Below are 22,610 nucleotides of genomic sequence, written 5' to 3'. Positions count from 1 at the left end.
GATTTCTCCAAAGCATTTAATGGAATTTGAGGTATCACCAGCTTTTCCTCTGTAGTTGGGGAAGAAAGTCAAACAAAATAAACTAAAGTTACTGTATAGAGCTGCCCATTTTAGTCACATACTATCTTGCAGGTTGAATTCCACTAAAAATCAACCAGTATGGCTGGAATAGGCTGGTATGAAAATGGTCCCATGAGAATGGCTCATATATCAATTTGAGCTTCCTGCCTAGAACCTGGTGATCTGCAAAGTAAATGATTGCCCATTTAAGGAGAGTAAAACATTCATTATAGCCTTCAAATTTGGGCTAAGTCAATATGATTTCTAAAGAAGTTATACTTCGTGCCCTAAGAACTAAAAGCCTACCTATTTTAAGTGTTAGATATTTAGGTTTTAGTTTTTCTGATCTATATTACTCTTAAGAATGTTGGGGTGCTTTTTTAGTATGTCACTTTTTGTGAGCTTGCAATCTTATGAAAATATAATCAAGAAAATTTGAATTTACCTCTCAAAATTCTTTTTTTTTTAAAAGGTACAATAAACTTTTTACATGCCGATTGTGACAAATTTAGACATCCTCTTCTGCACATACAGAAAACTCCAGCAGATTGTCCTGTAATCGCTATTGACAGCTTTAGGCATATGTATGTGTTTGGAGACTTCAAAGATGTATTGTAAGTATTCATTTTGTTGTTTAAAAATTACTGAGATGTGTCTCAAAAATGAACTTAAAATAGTTGTTTGAATATTTTAAATAATCCTATGTTGGAACAGTAGGACTCTGTTAACTGGATGGGAGAGGTTTGGGTGACTGCTGCTTTTTTTTCACTATAGAGTGTGGTATAATTATGAACATTATGATATACCCTTGTAGAAATACCAACATTAAGTGATTAGGATTGATAATGAATGCTTGGATGATTAATGATTAATGCTTGGGAATCAGTCTCAAAGAACATTTTTGTCTTGTGAGAAATTAGCTTTTCACTGAGTTTGGTCTTTGCCAAGCACATCAAGAAAAACAGCTTATAACCTTTGGGCGGGGTAAAGGAAATTGTGTAATAGTGCTGTTCATTCGTGACTGCACCTAGCAAGAACATTAGTAGTATTATATGAATCTTGCTATTACTAGGCATTTCTAATGGCATATAGCTATGAACTGTTCCAAGAATAGGTAAGCTTTCTGACTCAATTCTCAGATATTTAGAGTATTAATATATGTATAAGCCTTGTAGGTACTACAGATACTGAATTTTTATCAGCTTTGTGAGGTGTTAAATACAGTGGTTAAAAATGTAGATTTTTTTATATGAAAAGTTTAAGCAATACAGGTATTCAAATTAGACATTTTATTTTGAAAATACATTTAAATGCCATTTTTATCTCAAAAGATTAAATTACACAGTTAGAGGATGATTTGTAGTCCTATGGCAGAATGAATTACCCCACTCAGTTCTAAATATTTCAGTGGAGATGTGGTTGTTTGGTAGAAGATTCCCAATCCTAAAATTATCTAGGAAGCCTAGATTTGAGTCCTACCTTAGGAAAGTCACTTAACTTCTCTGTTCTTGTTTCTTCATATATAAAAAATGGTTAATGATACCACCTACCTAACGGGATTGTTGTAAAAATTGATGAGAGATAATGATTATGTTACAAACCATAAAGTAGTAACAAATCTTAGTTGTTCTTACTTTATCTGTGCTCAGAAAGATACCATTCAACCTATCAATTCATTAAATATTTAGCTATCTCTTCTGTATGACAGATATTGTGCTAAGAACCAAGGTTTTTTACTGAGACTGGGTCCCTGCCCTCAGAGAACTCATAACCAAGTGGAGGAAAGGGACAACCAGCTTAACAGGCAATTATGTTTTATTAAGGGATAAGTGCTCTGATAGAGATCAACAGAGTAGTACCTGATCTAGGATTTCTGGCAATATTGATGCCCAAGGTAGGTATAAAGTTTTGTAGAAGTTTATCCCGGAGGTGAGAAGGAGACAGGGCTTAGAGAAAGGTGACATTGGCAGGAACAAGTTCAAGCGCTGTTGGTGAATATAAGTGGAAAGGCGAATGCTGAGGAATGAGGTCAAGAGAACTAATTCATGGAAGTCCTTACATGCTGTGTTAAGGAATTTTGACTTTATCCTGAAAACCATCAAGAGCTAATGAAAGGTTTTAATCAGGGAGTGACATAATCAGATTGTTTTTTAAAGATTACTCTGGCTGCAATCTGGAGAATAGATTAGAGGGGGTCAAAATAAAATCTAGGTGACTGTTCAGTAATCTAGTCAAGAGTTGATTATGAAAGTTAGTCTCAGTGGACATCCGCAAGATGACAGAAAAGGACTTTCCATGTTCCTCTCACACAGAAACATCAAGTTGAACATACATCCATGCACAAAAATACCTTTACAAGAGCTAAGGAAACCAGGTCAGAGATTACAGTACCTGAGTGTAGTAAAGAAATGATGCATTGAAGAGTTTAAAAAGGACAGTTTTATACTACTTGCACCACCCCTCACCCAACCCCAGGCAGCACAGTATGGAGAGAGATACCCTTCATGTGGGGAAAGGAGAAGGAAGTTAGCACTAAACTTTTCCTCAGACCCTAACACTTGGCTTGTCCTGGTAAAACTCAGTGCCAGAAAGGCTTCTGTAGCCCCAGACTCCAGGCTGGTACCCATGGACCGAGCATTTAGTCCCACCATGGTGCCAGGCTAGATCTCAAAGCCCCAGGTTGGATTCCAAAGCTGCAGGCCCCAGGCCTGCCCAGCAGACTCAGTCTCTGGATCTACTTCAGCACCAGGCCAATGCTAGTGACTCCAGGCTCCAGACCAGCTGCCCACAGCCCTAATCATCAGGCTAGCACCCACAGACCAAGGGTTTAGGCTTATCCTAGTAGACTCCAGTGATGGACCAGCCTCCATGGACCCAAGTTCTAGGAACATACTTGTGGATCCAGGTTTCAGACTGGCCCCTGAAGCCCCAGGACCCAGGCTAGATTTTGCAGACCTGACTCCAGGCCAGCACCTGCACACTCAGCCTCCAGGCCAACACAAGTAGTCCCAGGCTCTAGCCAGACTCCAAAGCCCTAGGCTTTCAGCAAGCCTCAATGGCTTCAGATACCAGGCCAGCAACCATGATCCTATACTCCAGACAAGCTGCCATAGATCCTGATTCCACACCTGCCCCAGCACTAGGTCAACTGCAGGTTCCAAAGACCTAAGATCTAGGTTTGCTCCAGTAAACACAGAGTCCAAGTTCACCCTAGTAGGCCCTGGTTCTAGGCCAGTCTCCACAGACAGAGGCTCCAAGACTACCTCTGCAGACCCAGGCTCCAGGCCAGTCCCCTGTGGACTCTTGACCCAGACCCACTCCCATAGACTCAGCCTATCCCAGTGGACCCAAGCACCAGGCTCATCCCAGTGCCTGGCTGGCCCCTGTAGACTCAAAGGCCCACCCCAGTGCCAGGTTAGCTCTAGTGGACCCAGGCTTCAGGCCCACCCTGTTAGATGCAGACCCATTCCACAGAACCAGTCAACAGCTCCACTCCAGTGGACCCAAGTTTCAGGCTTAACTCCATGGAACCAGGCACCGAGCTCACCCCCTTGGTGACCCAGGCACCGGGCCAGCCAGTGTGAAGACACTTAAGAGCAAGCCAACCTATGAACCATACCAGGCAGCTGGACTAGAATCCCTGAATGGACTGACTAGTGAAGGGCTTTCCCAGACAAAACAAGTCAAAGACTAAAATAAGTCTCTACATCTTCAAATGCCCAGACATCAATGTAAGGCAATAAGAAATGAAAAACCAAGGAGACATAAACATAACATCACCCAAAGAGCACAATAATCTCCCAGAAGCTGACCCAATCTGATGAACTGCCTGACAAAGAATTCAAAATCATTGTTTTAAAAAGTAACATCCATGAACTTCAAGAAAATACTGAGAATTCAATGAAATCAGGAAAACAAGTTACCAAAATGAGAAGTTTACCAGAGAGATTGAAATTATATATTTCTTTAAACAAATTATAGAGCTGAAGAACACAATGAATGAAAAGAAAATGTAACAGCATCGCCAACAGAATTGAACAATTAGAAGAATTTAAACCTGAATATACAGGTTATTTGAAAACATACAGTGAAAGAAGAAAAAAAGAATGAAGAAAGTTTATGGAATTAATGGGACAGCACCAAAAGAGTAAATATTCAAGTTATAGGAGTAAATGAAGGAGAAAGGAGAAACAAAGGGGTAGAAAACTTATTTAAAATGAGAAAAGCTTTGCAAATCTGAGGAAAGGTATAAGTATCTAGGTACAGGAAGGTCAAAGAACTCCAATCAGCTTTAGTTCAAAGACTACACCAACACATAAACTGTTGAAAATCAAGGACAAAGAGAGATTCTGAAAGCAGTAAGAGAAGAGCAAATGACATGTAAAGGAGTTCCAGTATGGCTAGCAGCAGTTTTCTCAGCAGAATCCTTATAGACCAGAAGAGAGTGAGATGATATGTTCAAAAGTACTTAAGGAAGAAAACTGCCAACCAGCAATATTATATTAATACCTAGCAAAGCTGTCCTTCAGAAATGAAAGAGAGCTAAAGACTTTCCCAGATGAACAAAAGCTGAGGGAGTTTCATCAGACCTGTCTTAAAAGGAATGCTAAAAGGGAGTTCTTCAGGCTGAAAGAAAAGGACAGTAAGTACTAACATGAAAACATGAAAGTTTGGCCGGGCGCGGTGGCTCAAGCCTGTAATCCCAGCACTTTGGGAGGCCGAGGCGGGTGGATCACGAGGTCAGGAGATCGAGACTATCCTGGCTAACATGGTGAAACCCCGTCTCTACTAAAAATACAAAAAACTAGCCGGGCGTGGTGGCGGGCGCCTGTAGTCTCAGCTACTTGGGAGGCTGAGGCGGGAGAATGGCGTGAACCCGGGAGGCGGAGCTTGCAGTGAGCCGAGATCACGCCACTGCACTCCAGCCTGGGAGACACAGTGAGACTCCGTCTCAAAAAAAAAAAAAAAAAAAAAAAAAAAAAGAAAACATGAAAGTATAAAACTCAATGGTGAAAGTAAGTATACAGTCAAATTCAGAATACTCTAAGCCTGTAATTGTGGTATATAAATCACTTCTAGCTTTGGTATGAAGGATAAAAGACAGAACTATTAAAATAATAATAGCTACAATAATTTTAGGGATACACAGTATAAAAAGATGTAAATTATGACACCAGAAATTTAAAATGTGAGCAGGGTAGAGTAAAAGTGTAGTGTGTGTGTGTGTGTGTGTGTGTGTGAATAAAGTTTTTATCAGCTTAAAATAGCCTGTTTTGAGCACAGGACATAGTGAAGAAGTATACAAAATAAAATAAAAATTAATACCCTATTATGATTATATTTTATGTAAATCTCATGGTGACCACAAAGCAAAAAAAACTTTAGTAAATACACAAAAGATAAAAATTAAGGAATAAAGCATACCACTAGAGAAAATCACCTAAGCGCAAAGGCAGACAAGAAGAGAGGAAGAAAGCAACAAAGGATCTACAAAACAACCAGTGAACAATTAACAAAATGGCAGTAGTAAGTCTTTACCCATCAATAATTATTTTGAATGTTAATGGCTTAAATTCTCCAATCAAAAGACATAGAGTGACTGAATGGATAAAAACCCAATACCCAAGTATAAACTGCCTACAAGAGATTCACTTCACCTATAAGGGACACAGGTAGACTAAAAGTGAAGGGAGGTAAAAAGATATTCTGGACATGGAAACCAAAAGAGAGCAGGGTAGCTATAATTATATAGCATTTAGGTCAAAAACTGTAAAACAAGGTCATTATATAATGATTAAGGGGTCAATTCAGCAAGAGGATATAATAATTAAAATATATATGCATGCAACATTGGAACACCAAAATATATAAAGAAAAGATTAATAGATCCGAAAGGAGACTATAATACAGTAATAATAGGGGACTTCAATACCCTACTTTCAGCAAGGGCCACATCATCCAGACGGAAAAATAGGGAAAGTTTGGATTTCCACAGTTTTAGCTCAAATGGACGTAACAGACTTATATAGAACATTCTATTCAACTGAAGCAAGATACACATTCTTCCAAGTGCCCATGGAACATTCTTCAGGATAGATCATATGTTAGGCCACAAACAAGTCTTATCAAATTTAAGAAGATTAAAATTGTATCAGATATCTTTTCTGACCACAATGGTATAAGCTAGAAATCAATAACTGGGAGTAAATTGGAAAATTCACAAATACATGGAAATCAAACATGTTCCTGAATAACCAGTGGAGCAAAGAAGAAATTAAAAGGGAAATTTAAAAATATCTTGTGAAAAATGGAAATGGAAATACAACATACCAAACAAAACTTATGGGAAGCAGCAAAAATAGTTTTAGGAAGTTAGTTTTACAGCAATAAACACCTACATCAGAAAACAAGAAAGATCTCAAACCTAACATTGTATCTCAAGGAACTAGAAAAAGAACAAACCAAGCTCAAATTTAGTAGAAGGAAGAAAATAATAAAGATCAGAAGAAATAAATGAAATTGAGATTAGAAAAACAATAGAAAAGAGCAACAAAACTATGAGTTGGTTTTTTAAAAAGATAAAATTTAAAAACTTGCAGCTAGAAGAAAAGAGAGAAGGCTCAAAAAATAAAATAAGAAATGAAAGAGGAGACATTACAAGTGATACCACAGAAATACAAAAGAATAAGAGGCTACTATGAATAATTATGTGTCAACAAATTAATAACCTAGAAGAAAATACTAGACACATACAATCTACCAAGGCTGAATCATGAAACAGAAAATCTGAACAGACCGACAGCAACCAATAACAAATAAGAAATTGAATCAGTAATGAAAAGTCTCCCATCAAAGAAAAGCCCAGGACCTGATGAGCATTCTTTCTAAAACTACCAAAAAATTGAAGAAGGGAGAAACCTTTTTTTTTTTTTTTTTTTTGATACGGGATCTTGCTTTATCGCTCAGGCTGGCGTGCAGTGGTGCAATCATAACTCACTGCAGCCTCAAATTCCTGGGCTCAAGTAATCCCACCTCAAGCCTCCCGAGTAGGTGGGATTACAGACATGTGCCACCATGCCCAGCTAATTTGTTTTTGCTTTTGTAGAGACAGATTCTTGCTGTTTTCCAGGCTGGTTTCAAGTTCCTGGCCTGGCCTCAAGTGATCCTCCTACTTATGGCCTTCCAAAACACTGGGATTAGAGACATGAGCCACTGCACCAGCCTGGGAGAGCACTTTTAAACACATTCAAAGTCAGACTAGGACACTATAAGAAAAGAAAATTACAGGGTAATATCCTTGATGAACATAGATGCAAAAGTCCTCAACAAAATCCTAGCAAACTAGAGACCCTGGTTATGGTCAATTGATTTTTGACAAAAGTGCAAAAGGTGCACTTTTCCCAGCATCAAAAAGAGAAAAGAGAGTCTCTTCAATAAATTGTGCTAGGAAGAGTGGGGGGAAACTGGATATCCACATGCAGAAGAATGAAATTAGACCCTCATCTCACCCCATATGCAAATATCATCTCAAAATAGATTAAAGACATTAACATAAGATCTGAAATTATTTAAGAGTACTGAAGAAAACAGGGGAAAGCTTCATGACATTAGTCTGGGCCACAAATTTTGGATATGACCCCAAAAGCACAGGCAATAAAAGCAAAAATAGAAAAATTGGATTACATCAAACTAAAAAGCTTCTGCACAGTGAAGGAAATCTACAAAGTGAAAAAAACAACCTACAGAATGGGAAAAAGGATTTGGAAACCATACATCTGATGAGGGGTTAATACTAAAAATATATAAAGAATTCAAACAAGTCAATAGTAAGAAAATAACCTGATTGAAAATGGGTAAGGCATCTGAATAAACATTTCTCAAAATAAGACATACAGGTAGCCAATAGGTATATGAAAAAGTGCTGAACATCACTAATTATCAGAGATGTTAGAATGGTGTCTTTGACAACCCACAGAGTGGGAGAAAATCTTCACAATCTATACATCTGACAAAGGACTAATATCCAGAATTGACAATGAACTCAAATCAGTAAGAAAACAATCCCATCAAAAAGTGGGCTATGGACATGAACATATAATTCTCAAAAGTTACACAAATGGCCAACAAACATGAAAAAATGCTCAACATCGAGAGGACGGCCCTGAGCGGAGGGGGAGGGGCGGGGGCCGGGAGGGGTGGGGCCCGGGCCTTCTAGCACTGTAGGCGGTGCCTCCCGAACTGGATGTCCACGCCCCCGCTGCGGTGGGAACTTCCTCGCGCTCCCCGCAGGTGGTCATTTGCCACCTGTCCACGGGCCTCCCCCAAGGAGCTGCTGGAGGAGCAGCTGCACCCGCTGCCCGGGCACAACTACTTCGAGTTTTTCGCCGCCAACTTGGGATCCAGAATATAAGAAGTTTTTAGAAACCTACTGTGTGGAGAAAGAGACCAGTGTCAACTCTGAGACTGCTGGGGGAGATGGAGGCGAAGACAAGAGAGCTCACTGCTAGAAGAACTACACCTGTTTTGGAATATATTAAAAATAGAAAATTAGAGAAGCACAGAATGCGAGAAGAGAAGCGATTAAGAACGGAGGAAGAGAGAGTTAGAAAAGAAACGTTTGCAGGAAGAGGAAAAAGAAAAAGAAAGATGCAAAACAAAAAAAAATTGCAGAGAAAGAAGTAAGGGTTAAGGTCACACGGCGGCAGTGACAAAGAGCACAGGGATGTGGAGAGATCTCAAGAAAAAGAATCTGAAGCACAAAGACACCATGTGGATGACAGCAGGAGGCACAAATCTCACCACGAGCCTGACCGGCTTTCCAGCAGGAGCGAAGATGAGCAGACATGGGGTAAAGAACCTGGCCAAGACAGAGGGAAGAAGGGGAGCCAGGACAGCGGGGCTCCTGGGGAGGCTGTGGAGAGACCGGGAAGAGCTCAGAGGTGTGAGGACGGTCCGGCACCCAGAAAGGAGCGACTGGCAAACAAGGACCGGCCGGCCTTGCGGCTGTATGATCTGGGAGCTTGCTTCCGAGCACGAGAGTGTGGCGGAAGCGGGAGGAACTGCAAGGCAGAAGGTTCGGGGACTGGTCCTGAGAAGAGTGGAGGAAGAGGCAGAGTGAGTAACTGCGCGCACCTGGCCTCCATGAACTAGTGAGGGCATCTCAGAAACATGTAAATGACCCCGAGTGTGACGGGAAAGGAGAACTTACTCCTTACCAGGAAGCTGGAAGCTAAAAATACAGAGGGTGACATAGAAACACGCAGAAACCATTCTAAAGAAAGTAGTGTCAAGTCTTAAATTGAACAGAATTCTCACGGATTTTACTATTCCTGTTATAAACTAGTATTTGTTGTTTAGCCAAACCAGAAAATGATTTCCAGTGGACAGTAGAAAAATGTGTGTAAAATAGGGAAGAAAGTTAGTATGGGATCAGTGCGAGTCCTGAAGCACTTTCAGTGCTCTGAGAACGACATCCACTTTGGGTTTCATTTGTTTGTAAGCAGAAGAGCTGTCAGTCTCTCGTGCTTCTCTGTGGCCTCCAAGCCGTGGTGTCGAGTAAAGAGCAGTTGTTTGTTACAACCTTTGTGAGCCAGCCATGCCTGCAAAGTGTTTTAGTCCTGGTAGGAATATATATACCACAGTTCACACTATATAAAACTCAGCAGCTTCAACTATTGCCCTTTCAACAGTTTTGCCACTGACTGGATGAAAATGGTTTCACAGTCCACTGGATGCATTTGTGATTTGTAACTGTTACGGTTTAAATCATCGTTTAAGAATTTTCCCAAATAACAGAAATTTTGTTCGGGAAGGGATAAACTAGGTATAGCATACAGAGCCTGTCTTTGAGTTTTAGACACTTTATTTGTAAATAACTGAAAATAGCTTTCTGAAACCGTGCATTCTACAATTTCTTCCTTTCAGTGAAATTATTCAATGTTAATGTATTTTTGGCGCTGCGATTTTAACCATTTATTAAACAAAAATTTTGTTTAAAAATGCTCAACATCACTAACAGTCAGGGAAATGCAAATCAAAACTACAATGCAATAACCACCTTACTTCTGCAAGAATGGCCATAATAAAAAAATTAAAAAATAGTAGATGTTGGTGTGGATGTGGTGATCAGGGAACACTTCCACATTGCTGGTAGGAATGTAAACTAGTACAGCCACTATGGAAAACAGTGTGGAGATTCCTTTAAGAACTGAAAGTAGAACTACCATTTGATCCAGCAATCCCTCTGCTGGGTATCTACTCAGAGGAAAGGAAGTCATTATATGAAAAAGATACTTCTCACGCATGTTTATAGCAGCACAATTCACAATTGCAAGATCATGGAACTAACCCAAATGCCCATCAGTCAACAAGCGGATAAAGAAACTGTGGGTGTGTGTGTGTGTGTGTGTGTGTGTGTGTGTGTGTGTGTGTGTGTGTATGTGTATGTATGTATGTATGATGGAATACTGCTGAGCCATAAAAAGGAATGAATTAACAGCATTTATAGTGACCTGGATGAGATTGGAGACTATTATTCTAAGCGAAGTAACTCAGGAATGCAAACCAAACATTGTATGTTCTTACTGATATGTGAGAGCTAAGCTATGCTATGAGGACACAAAGGCTTAAGAACGATACAGTGGACTTTGGGGACTTGTGGGGAAGGGTGGGAGCTGGGTGAGGGATAAAAGACTACAAATAGGGTGTAGTGTATACTGCTCGGGTGATGGGTGCACCAAAATCTCACAAGTCACCACTAAAGAACTTACTAATGTAACCAAATACCACCTGTACCCCAATAACCAATGGGGAAAAAAATAATGGCGTCTTTGTTTTGTCTTGCTATAAAGGAATACCTGAGGCTGGGTAATTTATAAAGAAAAGTGGTTTGTTTAGCTTATAGTTCTACAGGCTGTACAAGAAGCGTGACACCTGCATCTGTGTAGCTTCTCTTGAGGGCTTTTATGCTGCCTTAAAATGTGGCAGAGAAAGTCAAAGTGGAAGTGGGCACATGCAAAGAGGGACCAAACCTGAGGGGCTACCTGGCTTTGTAACAACCCACTCTCACAGGATCTGATTCGATCCCAGCAAAACTAATCCTATCTCACTAGAGCAAGAACTCAGCTACCATGAGAATGGCACCAAGCCATTCATGAGGGATCTGCCTCCATGACCCAAACACCTCTCATTAGGCCACACCTACCAGCACCTCCATGTTGGGGATAAAATTTCAAAATAAGATTTGGTGGAGACAAACCAACCATATGCAAAGCATAGAAGATGACTATTATAAAAGAGACAAAAGTGGTGATGAGGATGTGTGAAAAAAGGGAATCCTTCACATTGTTGGTGGAAATGTAGATTAGTCATTATGGAAAACAGTATGGAGTTTCCTCAAAAAAATAAAAATAGAACTACCCTATGATCCAGCAACCCCACTACTGGGTATCTATCCAAAAAATAGGAAATCAGTCTGTTGAAGAAATATCTGCACTCCTATGTTCATTGCAGCATTGTTCACAATAGGCAAGATATGCAATCAATGTAAGCGTCTGTCTACAGATGCATGGATAAAGAAAAGGTGCTATATATACACAATGGGATACTATTTAGCCTTAAAAAAGAATGAGATTCTGTCATTTGTAACAACATGAATGAACCAGGAGTGAACAGTGCGTTGAGTGGAATAAGAAGTCAAGCACAGAAAGACAAATACTGCATGATCTCACTCATACGCAGAATATTAAAAGTTGAACTCATAGAGGTAGAGAGTAGAATGGTTGTTACCAGAGGCTGGGGGTTATGGGGATTGGGGAGATTTTTAAAAAAGGAAACTTCAGTCTTTTAAAGAGCATCTATAAAGGACCTACAGCTAATGTCATATCTAATGATAAAGAACCAAATGCTTTTCCTGTATGATAGAGAACTAGGCAAAGATGTTCAATCTCACCACTTCTTTTAGTATTGTACTGGAAATCCTAGCAAGTACAATAGAACTAGAAAATAAATGAAAGGCATTCAGACCTGAAAGAAAGAAATAAAAGTAACTTTCTTTGTATATAACATGATTGTCTGTGTAGAAATTACCAACAAATCTGTTAAAGAGCTCCTAGAACTAATAAGTGATTTGAGCAGTATACAGGTTAACTTTTTAAAACATCACTTATATTTCTATACAAAGACAATGAACAATTGGAAACCAGGATTTTGTTTTAAGTTCCATTTATAATAACTCCAAAAGGAGGAAAAAAAAACTACCTAGATATAAATCAAACAAAACATGTGCAGGAGCTGTATGTTGAAAGTTACAAAATGCTGCTGAAGGAAATCCAAGACAACCAAAATAAACAAGGAAGCATACTGTGTTCATGGATTACAACACTCAATACAGTCAACTTGACCTATAAATTTAATGTGATCCCAGTCAAAATCTCAGCTAGATTCATTGATATAGACAACCAGATTCTAAAATTTATATGGAAAGCTTAAACCAGAATAGCTAAAACTGTTTTGAAAAAGAAACAAAGTTGGATGATTCACATTACCTAGTTTTAAGACAAAATATACATCTAAGGTAATTAATACAGTGCAGTTTTGGTGAAAGAGTACGTACATAGAGCCATGGAAGAGAAGAGAGGGAGTCCAGAAATAGACATACAAATATAGTAATAGATTTTTTAAAAATTATACTTTAAGTTCTAGGGTACATGTGCACAACGTGCAGGTTTGTTACATACGTATATATGTGCCATGTTGGTTTGCTGCGCCCATTAACTCATCATTTACATTAGGTATTTCTCCTAATGCTATCCCTCCCCCCCTGCCCCCACCCCACGCCAGGTGCCGGTGTGTGATGTTCCCTGTTCTGTGTCCAAATGTTCTCATTGTTCAATTCCCACCTATGAGTGAGAATACACGGTGTTTGGTTTTCTGTCCTTGGGATACTTTGCTCAGGATGATGGTTTCCAGCTTCATCCATGTCCCTATAAAGGACATGAACTCATCTTTTTTTTTGTGGCTGCGTAGTATTCCATGGTGTATATATGCCACATTTTCTTAATTCAGTCTATCATTGATGGACATTTGGGTTGGTTCCAAGTCTTTGCTATTGTGTATAGTGCCGCAGTAAACATATGTGTGCATGTGTCTTCATAGCAGCATGATTTATAATCCTTTGGGTATATACCCAGTAATGGGATGGCTGGGTCAAATGGTATTTCTAGTTCTAGATCCTTGAGGAATCGCCACACTGTCTTCCACAATGGTTGAACTAGTTTGCACTCTCACCAACAGTGTAAAAGTGTTCATATTTCTCCACATCCTCTCCAGCACCTGTTGTTTCCTGATTTTTTAATGATCGCCATTCTAACTGGTGTGAGATAGCATCTCATTGTTGTTTTGATTTGCATTTCTCTGATGATCAGTGATGATGAGCATTTTTTCATGTGTCTGTTGGCTGCATAAATGTCTTCTTTTGAGAAGTGTCTGTTCATATCCTTTGCCCACTTTTTAATGGGTTTGATTTTTTCTTGTAAATTTAAGTTCTTTGTAGATTCTGGATATTAGCCCTTTGTCAGATGGGTACATTGCAAAAATGTTCTCCCATTCTGTAGGTTGCCTGGTCACTCTGATGGTAGTTTCTTTTGCTGTGCAGAAGCTCTTTAGTTTAACTAGATCCCATTTGTCTATTTTGGCTTTTGTTGCCATTGCTTTTGGTGTTTTAGCCATGAAGTCCTTGCCCATGCCTATGTCCTGAATGGTATTGCCTAGGTTTTCTTCTAGGGTATTTATGATTTTAGGTCTAGCATTTAAGTCTTTAATCCATCTTGAATTAATTTTTGTATGTAATGTAAGGAAGGGATCCAGTTTCAGCTTTCTACATATGGCTAGCCAGTTTTCCCAGCACCGTTTATTAAATAGGGAATCCTGTCCCCATTTCTTGTTTTTGTCAGGTTTGTCAAATATCAGATGGTTGTAGATGTGTGGTGTTATTTCTGAGGCCTCTGTTCTGTTCCATTGGTCTGTATCTCTGTTTTGGTACCAGTACCATGCTGTTTTGGTTATTGTAGCCTTGTATAGTTTGAAGTCAGGTAGCGTGATGCCTCCAGCTTTTTTTTTCTGCTTAGGATTGTCTTGGCAATGTGGGCTCTTTTTTGGTTCCATATGAAGTTTAAAGTAGTTTTTTCCAATTCTGTGAAGATGGTCATTGGTAGCTTGATGCGGATGGCATTGAATCTATAAATTACCTTGGGCAGTGTGGCCATTTTCATGATATTGATTCTTTCTATCCATGAGCATGGAATGTTCTTCCATTTGTTTGTGTTCTCTTTTATTTCGTCGAGCAGTGGTTTGTAGTTCTCCTTGAAGAGGTCCTTCACATCCCTTGTAAGTTGGATTCCTATGTATTTTATTCTCTTTGTAGCAATTGTGAATGGGAGTTCACTTATGATTTGGCTCTCTGTCTGTTATTGGTGTATAGGAGTGCTTGTGATTTTTGTACATTGATTTTGTATGCTGAGACTTCGCTGAAGTTGCTTATCAGCTTAAGGAGATTTGGGGCTGAGACGATGGATTTTCTAAATATACAATCATGTCATCTGCAAACAGGGACAATTTGACTCCCTCTTTTCCTAATTGAATACCCTTTATTTCCTTCTCTTGCCTGATTGCCCTGGCCAGAACTTCCACATTATGTTGAATAGGAGTGGTGAGAGAGGACCTCCCTGTCTTGTGCCAGTTTTCAAAGGGACTGCTTCCAGTTTTTGCCCATTCAGTATGATACTGGCTGTGGGTTTGTCATAAATAGCTCTTATTATTTTGAGATACGTTCCAGCAATACCTAGTTTATTGAGAGTTTTTAGCATGAAGGGCTGAATTTTGTCGAAGGCCTTTCCTGCATCTATTGAGATAATCATGTGGCTTTTGTCATTGGTTCTGTTTATGTAATGGATTACACTTATTGATTTGCATATGTTGAACCAGCCTTGCATCCCAGGTATGAAGCCAGGTTGATCTTGGTGGATAAGCTTTTTGATATGCTGCTAGATTTGGTTTGCCAGTATTTTATGAGGATTTTTGCATCCATGTTCATCAGGGATATTGGTCTAAAATTCTCTGTTTTTGTTGTGTCTCTGCCCAAGCTTTGGTATCAGGATGATGCTGGCCTCATAAAATGAGTTAGGGAAGATTCCCTCTTTTTCTATTGATTGGAGTAGTTTCAGAAGGAATGGTACCAGCTCCTCTTTGTACCTCTGGTAGAATTCAGCTGTGAATCCATCTGGTCCTGGACTTTTTTTGGTTGGTAGGCTGTTAATTATTGCCTCACGTTCAGAGCCTGTTATTGGTCTATTCAGGGATTCAACATCTTCCTGGTTTTGTCTTGGGAGGGTATATTTGTCCAGGAATTTATCCATTTCTTCTAGATTTTCTAGTTAATTTGCATAGAAGTGTTTATAGTATTCTGTGATGGTAGTTTGTATTTCTGTGGGATCGGTGGTGATACCCCCTTTATCATTTTTTATTGCGTCTATTTGATTCTTCTCTCTTTTCTTCTTTATTAGTCTTGCTATCAGTCTCTCAGTTTTGTTGATCTTTTCAAATAAACAGCTCCTGGATGATTTTTTGAAGGGTTTTTTGTGTCTCTATCTCCTTCAGTTCTGCTCTGATCTTAGTTATTTCTTGCCTTCCGCTAGCTTTTGAATTAGTTTGCTCTTGCCTCTCTAATTCTTTTAATTGTGATGTTAGAGTGTCAGTTTTCGATCTTCTCTGCTTTCTCTTGTGGGCATTTAGTGCTATAAATTTCCCTCTACACATTGCTTTAAATGTGTCCCAGAGATTCTGGTATGTTGTATCTTTGTTCTCATTGGTTTCAAAGAACATCTTTATTTCTGCCTTCATTTTGTTATGTACCCAGTAGTCATTCAGGAGCAGGTTGTTCAGTTTCCATGTAGTTGTGTGGTTTGAGTGAGTTTCTTAATCCTGAGTTTTAATTTAATTGCACTGTGGTCTGAGAGACAGCTCGTTGTGGTTTCTGTTCTTTTACATTTGCTGATGAGTGCTTTACTTCCAACTATGTGGTCAATTTTGGAATAAATGTGATGTGGTGCTGAGAGGAATGTATATTCTGTTGATTTGGGGTGGAGAGTTGTGTAGATGTCTATTAGGTCTGCTTGGTGTGGAGCTGAATTCAAGTCCTGGATATCCGTATTAACTTTCTGTCTCGTTGATCTGTCCAATATTGACAGTGGGATGTTGAAGTCTCCCATTATTATTGTTTGGGAGTCTAAGTCTCCTTGTGGGTCTCTAAGGAGTTGCTTTATGAATCTGGGTGCTCCTGTATTGGGTGCATATATATTTAGGTTAGCTCTTCTTGTTGAATTGATCCCTTTACCATTATGTAATGGCCTTGTCTCTTTTGATCTTTGTTGGTTTAAAGTCTATTTTATTAGAGACTAGGATTGCATGCCTTGCTTTTTTTTGCTTTCCATTTGCTTGGTAGATCTTCCTCCATCCCTTTATTTTGAGCCTTTGTGTGTTCTACACGTGAGATGGGTCTCTGAATACAGCACATCTTGACTCATTATCCAATTTACCAGTCTGTGTCTTTTAATTGGGGCATTTAGCCCATTTACATTTAAGGTTAATATGGTTATGTGTGAATTTGATCCTGTCATTATGAAGTTAGCTGGTTATTTTGCCTGTTAGTTGATGCAGTTTCTTCCTAGCATCAGTGGTCTTTACAATTTGACATGTTTTTGCAGTGTTTGGTACTGGTTGTTCCTTTCCATGTTTAGTGCTTCCTTCAGGCCTGGTGGTGACAAAATCTCTCAGCATTTGCTTGTCTGTAAAGGATTTTATTTCTCCTTCACTTACGAAGCTTAGTTTGGCTGGATATGAAATTCTGGGTTGAAAATTCTTTTCTTTGAGAATGTTGAATATTGACCCCCACTCTCTTCTGGCTTGTAGCGTTTCTGCTGAGAGATCCACTGTTAGTCTGATGGGCTTCTCTTTATGGGTAACCAGACCTTTCTCTCCGGCTGCACTTAACATTTTTTCCTTCATTTCAACCTTGGTGAAACTGACAATTATGTGTCTTGGGGTTGCTCTTCTTGAGGAGATCTTTGTGGTGTTCTCTGTATTTTCTGAATTTGAATGTTGGCCTGCCTTGCTAGGTTGGGGAAGTTCTCCTGGATAATATCCTGAAGAGTGTTTTCCAGCCTGGTTCCATTCTCCCCGTCAGTTTCAGGTACACCAATCAAACGTACATTTGGTCTTTTCACATAGTCCCATATTTCTTGGAGGTTCTGTTCATTTCTTTTTACTTTTTTCTCTAAACTTCTCTTCTCGCTTCATTTCATTAATTTTATCTTCAATCACTGATACTCTTTTTTCCAGTTGATCAAATCAGCTACTGAAGCTTGTGCATGCATCACGTAGTTCTTGTGCCATGGTTTTCAGCTCCATCAGGTCATTTAAGATCTTCTCTACACTGTTTATTCTAGCTAGCCATTCATCTTTTTTCAAAGTTTTTGGCTTCCTTGCGATGGATTCAAACATCCTCCTTTAACTTGGAGAAGTTTGTTATTACCTACCTTCTGAAGTCTACTTCTGTCAACTCGTCAAAGTTATTCTCCGTCCAGCTTTGTTCCATTGCTGGCGAGGAGCTGCAATCCTTCGGAGGAGAAGAGGTGCTCTGGTTTTTAGAATTTTCAGCTTTTTTGCTCTGTTTCTCCCCATCTTTGTGGTTTTATCTACCTTTGGTCTTTGATGATGGTGACCTACAGATGGGGTTTTTGTGTGAACATCCTTCTTGTTGATTTTGATGCTATTCCTTTCTGTTTGTTAGTTTTCCTTCCAACAGTCAGGTCCCTCAGCTGCAGGTCTGTTGGAGTTTGCTGGAGGTCCACTTCAGACCCTGTTTGCCTGGGTATCACAACAGCAAATATTGTAGAACAGCAAATATTGCTATCTGATCCTTCCTCTGGAAGCTTCGTCTCAGAGGGGCACCCAGCTGTATGAGGCGTCAGTTTGCCCCTACTGGGAGGTGTCTCCCAGTTAGGCTGCACGGGGGTCAGGGACCCACTTGAGGAGGCATTCTGTCCATTCGCAGAGCTCAAACACTGTACTGGGAGAACCACTGCTCTCTTCAGAGCTGTCAGATAGGGACATTTAAGTCTGCAGAAGTTTCTGCTGGCTTTTGTTCAGCTATGCCCTGCCCCCAGAGGTGGAGTATATAGAGGCAAGGAGGCCTTGCTGAGCTGCGGAGGGCTCCACCCAGTTCGAGCTTCCTGGCCGCTTTGTTTACCTAGTCAAGCCTCAGCAATAGCAGGTGCCCCTCCACCTTCTGGCTGCCACCTCGCAGTTCGATCTTGGACTGCTGCGCTAGCTAGCGTGAGTAAGGTTGCATGGGCATGGAAGCCGCTGAGCCAGGTGTGGGATATAATCTCTTGGTATGCTGTTTGCTAAGATTGTTGGAAAAGTGCAGTATTTGGGCAGAAATGTCCCGTTTTTCTGGTACCGTCTGTCACAGCTTCCCTTGGCTAGGAAAGGGAAATCCCCCAACCCCTTGTGCTTCCTGAGTGAGGCGATACCCCACCCTGCTTCAGCTCACCCTCTGTGGGCTGCACCACCCACTGTCCAACCAGTCCCAATGAGATGAACCAGGTACCTCGATGGGAAATGCAGAAATCACCCATCTTCTGCATTGATCATGCTGGGAGCTGCAGAGCGGAGCTGTTCCTATTCAGCCATCTTGGAAGGGTAATCTCAGTAATAGATTTTTTTTAAAGGTGCTAAGGCAATTCAGTGAAGAAAGGATAGTCTTTTCAACAGATGGTGCTAGACCAACTGAATGTCCTCATCCAAAAAAGAATTTCCTTCTATGAAAAATTAACTTAGAATTTATCATGCACCTATATGTAAGATAAAACTAGAAAACTCTTAGAAGCAAACATAGGAGAAACTTTATGACCTGGGGTTTCACAGAGAGTTCTTAGAGTATCAAAAGCACTATCCATGAAAGGAATCATGTATAAATTGGTCTTCATCAAATTAAAAACTTTTATTCTGTGAAAGATACTGATAGAATGTAAAGAAGATATAGGGATAGCAGATAAACGCATGTGGAAGGTGCTCAGCATCATTAGTCAGTATATATATTTTAGAATGCCTAAATTAAAATACTGATAATACAAGGTGTTCATGAGGATATGGAACAACTAGAAGTTTCATACATTGCTGGTGGATTACAACATGATACAGCCACTCTAGAAAACAGTTTACAGTTTCTTTAAAAGTTAGATATATACCTACCATATAACCTGGTATTTGTTCTAGACAAAGTTCACAAACACTTGTGCACAAATGTTTGTAGCAGTATTGTGCATAATCACCAAAATCTGGAAAGAACTTGAATGTCCTTGAATAGAAGAATGGATAAACTAATTGTATATCTACTCAATGGGACATACTATTCCGCAGTGGATACAGGAACATATCTTTTTATATATACAAAAATGGATGAATGAATCTCAAATACAATATGCTAAGTGAAAAAAAAGCCATTCTTATAATTACATGTTGTATGATTTTGTACAAATGACAATCATAGAAGGTCAACAGTTGCCAGGGGTTGTGGGAAAGGGGAGAGTCTGACTTAAAAAGGGTGTTGGAATTGTTCTGTACCTGGTTTGTGGAGCGGGTAGCAAAATGCTATGCACATGTTAAAACTCAAAAGTTAAGCCTAAAAAAGTGAATTCTGCTGTATCTAAATTTTAAGAAATAATAAAAATACATATTACTTTGTATTCTTTTGTTAAAGTTTGTTCATACACTTAACATATGTGCATTTCACTATGTCAAAATTTTGTCTCACCTAAAAACAAAGAATTGTAAATAAACAAAAAAGTAACTGGAGGATGGGAAACGCTTAGGTGTTCTAATTTTGCCCTAAAGCATGGTGTATATAATTTTATTTATTATGGCAAGGGCCCATTTATTTTCCTTTTTAGGAGATTAGCATGTTGTCTGTTTTCTTGACAATTTATTGTTGATTCACTGAATGTTACTTCTTAATAATGATGGATAGTTTCTGGCCACAAGCTAGATAGCTCTTTTATAATCTGTTTTTCTACTGCATCAATTCAGATTCATCCTCTCTCTCGTCTTTTCGTTTTGCACACAATTTTTTCTTTCATCTGTTGACAAGGGAAAAAAATCAACTTGGAAAAATGTGTTTTGAGTGTTTTCAATGAATTTGTCACATTTAAGATTTAATCATAAATTATTTCTTGACTAGCAGAAGCAGTTCACACTGTATTAGTTTTGATAATCTTTGGACCTCATAAAACAAACTAGCAGAGGCTTTATCTTAACATTATAGACCATTTGCAATGCTATGAATTGAATGGATATATTTTAGCACTTGCTGTGGGTGACAGTAGATGATGTCAGATTAAATTTAAATTGATCTCCTCTCAATGTTTATCTCTGGTACATGTGCAATTACTTCAGCACCAGAGAACCTTTCAGAGGCATTCTGTCAATATAGCTACCTGACAGTCATTTGTATTTGTAAACTGTGCATTTGGCACCTGCTGGTCTCTGTTGCATTGGAGCTAGTGGGGAGCCAAAATGGGTATACAATGAAGTTATTGGTTGGTACAGCTCAGTGGGAGTTATTGAAGGGAAGAAACAGCACTTCCAGGACCTCAGGAGAGGATAAAAAGAAAAAGAAACTGGTAATATTAACTACAAGCCAGCTATTGTTTGCTACCAAAAAAATAATGATTTTAAAAGTCAATCAGTTCTACCCAAGGAATTAAAGTGTATGTGGACCTGCATTTTAATTCTTGTAACAGAATGAAAAAGTGTTTCTATTTAAAATATATAATTAATTTTTTAAAGCACCAAGATCTCAGTTAGAAGGCAGACAATTCATATGAGCAGAAATGTAAATTCAGAGAAGCTATGAAAAAATGCTTAATTTGTGAAGAAATGTAAATTAAAATGCAGGTATCTTTTACTTATCAAATTAGCAAAACCAATTTTAATTTTAAAAAGACAGACATGCTGGCAACACTTTAAAGAACAAACAGTAAAAACCAACTGATGTTTTATAGGTATAATTTGCTCACACTTGGTCAAAAGCTCTTATTTGTTAACCCAGTAATCCTACTTTATTGTATATAACTCAAGGAAATATTACAAAGAAGAAAGCTTGATATATAAATTTGCTTAGCTCAATATGGTGTTATCTGCTACAGTGCATTGTTTCTGTGCTGCAGATTTGCTCATACATGATTGGTAATTAAGAGAATAATGTCCATAGAAAATGAAGTTGTGTCGGTTCATATATCATTATTCTCAGAATGTCCTGAAGCCATCAGAATAAGATTTTTCTTTTTCTTTTTTTTTGGGGGGGGCGGACAGAGTCTCGTTCTGTCGCCCAGGCTGGAGTGCAGTGGCCCGATCTTGGCTCACTGCAAGCTCCACCTGCCGGGTTCCCACCATTCTTCTGCCTCAGCCTCCCGAGCAGCTGGGACTACAGGCGCCCGCCACCACACCAGGCTAATTTTTTTGTATTTTTAGTAGAGACGGGGTTTCACTGTGTTAGCCAGGATGGTCTCGATCTCCTGACCTCGTGATCCGCCCGCCTTGGCCTCCCAAAGTGCTGGGATTACAGGCGTGAGCCAGAGAATAAGCTTTTTCATAAAGAGAATGCCATAGGGGTATATGAAGACCTCCAAAACAAAACAGCTGAAAATCCTGAGGAAGTGCCTTTCTTAGTGTAAATAAAAGCTAGTTTAATGATCTTGAGAAGTGCTTTGCTTTTCATAATGTTAAGTTATCCAATGAAGTTGCATGTATGGTTTAAAGAAGTTATGAAGACATTTCCCCCTATGTTTAGGGAAAAAAAAACATGAAAATACTATGCCCTGGTTCAGGTTAATTTGATGAAATTGGTTTTTACTGTCTAGTGAATACCCTCAAGGACCTGGACCTCAAAAGTGGGCTCACAACCTTTATGTTAAGGCTGCAGAGGATCACCTGGTTGACACTAGTTTTAAATGGTGGTGGACATTGGATGGTGCTAATATTTTTATTACAGCTTGATAATAGTGCTTTGGTTACAAAGCTGTATAGTTTTAAGTGGTTAGCCCCTCTTTTTCCTTTGAGCCCTGTTATTTTTAGTGTGATGTTGCAGAACAAAGGTTTTTTTAGTTACATATATGTAATTTAGGAAAATATATAAAGTGCCCATTAATTTAAAATGGTTAAGAATTTGCGGTACAGCATCTTGGTAGATTATAATGTGCCTTAATGATAAGCATGGAAAATTTTCTATGAAACAAGTACAGGAATTAGAATACAAAACTGAGTATCTGGATACTATGCTTACAATTGTGTAAAAATGTTTGACACATACCTGGCCTGCAATAGTTGTGGTAGGAGGGTGGGATTGTAGGTTAGCAAAATTTTTTTAATACTGTGAAGTTGGTAAAATAGAGGTAAGTCCATTTTAACAGTTTAAATTTTATTTGACTATGGTT

The 22,610-nt window shown here is 39.1% G+C and overlaps 1 protein-coding gene and 1 pseudogene across 2 annotated transcripts in view; both read left to right on the top strand.

The window, feature by feature from the left end:
- Window positions 1-22,610, top strand: part of LOC105480966 (endoplasmic reticulum protein 44) — a 116,158-nt gene that overhangs the window by 90,943 nt on the left and 2,605 nt on the right. For both annotated transcript variants that reach the window (XM_011740185.2, XM_011740186.3), the window contains one exon: window positions 533-674. In XM_011740185.2, coding sequence (XP_011738487.1) covers window positions 533-674 — 142 coding nt within the window. The remainder of the gene's footprint in view (window positions 1-532; window positions 675-22,610) is intronic.
- LOC139358176 (regulator of nonsense transcripts 3A pseudogene) lies at window positions 8,275-22,608 on the top strand (annotated as a pseudogene).

This window comes from Macaca nemestrina, chromosome 14 (genome assembly GCF_043159975.1).
Source record: "Macaca nemestrina isolate mMacNem1 chromosome 14, mMacNem.hap1, whole genome shotgun sequence".
Classification (NCBI taxonomy): Eukaryota; Metazoa; Chordata; class Mammalia; order Primates; family Cercopithecidae; genus Macaca; species Macaca nemestrina.
The sequence above is the reverse complement of the archived record's forward strand: the minus strand, read 5'-3'. Positions and strand labels throughout refer to the sequence as shown.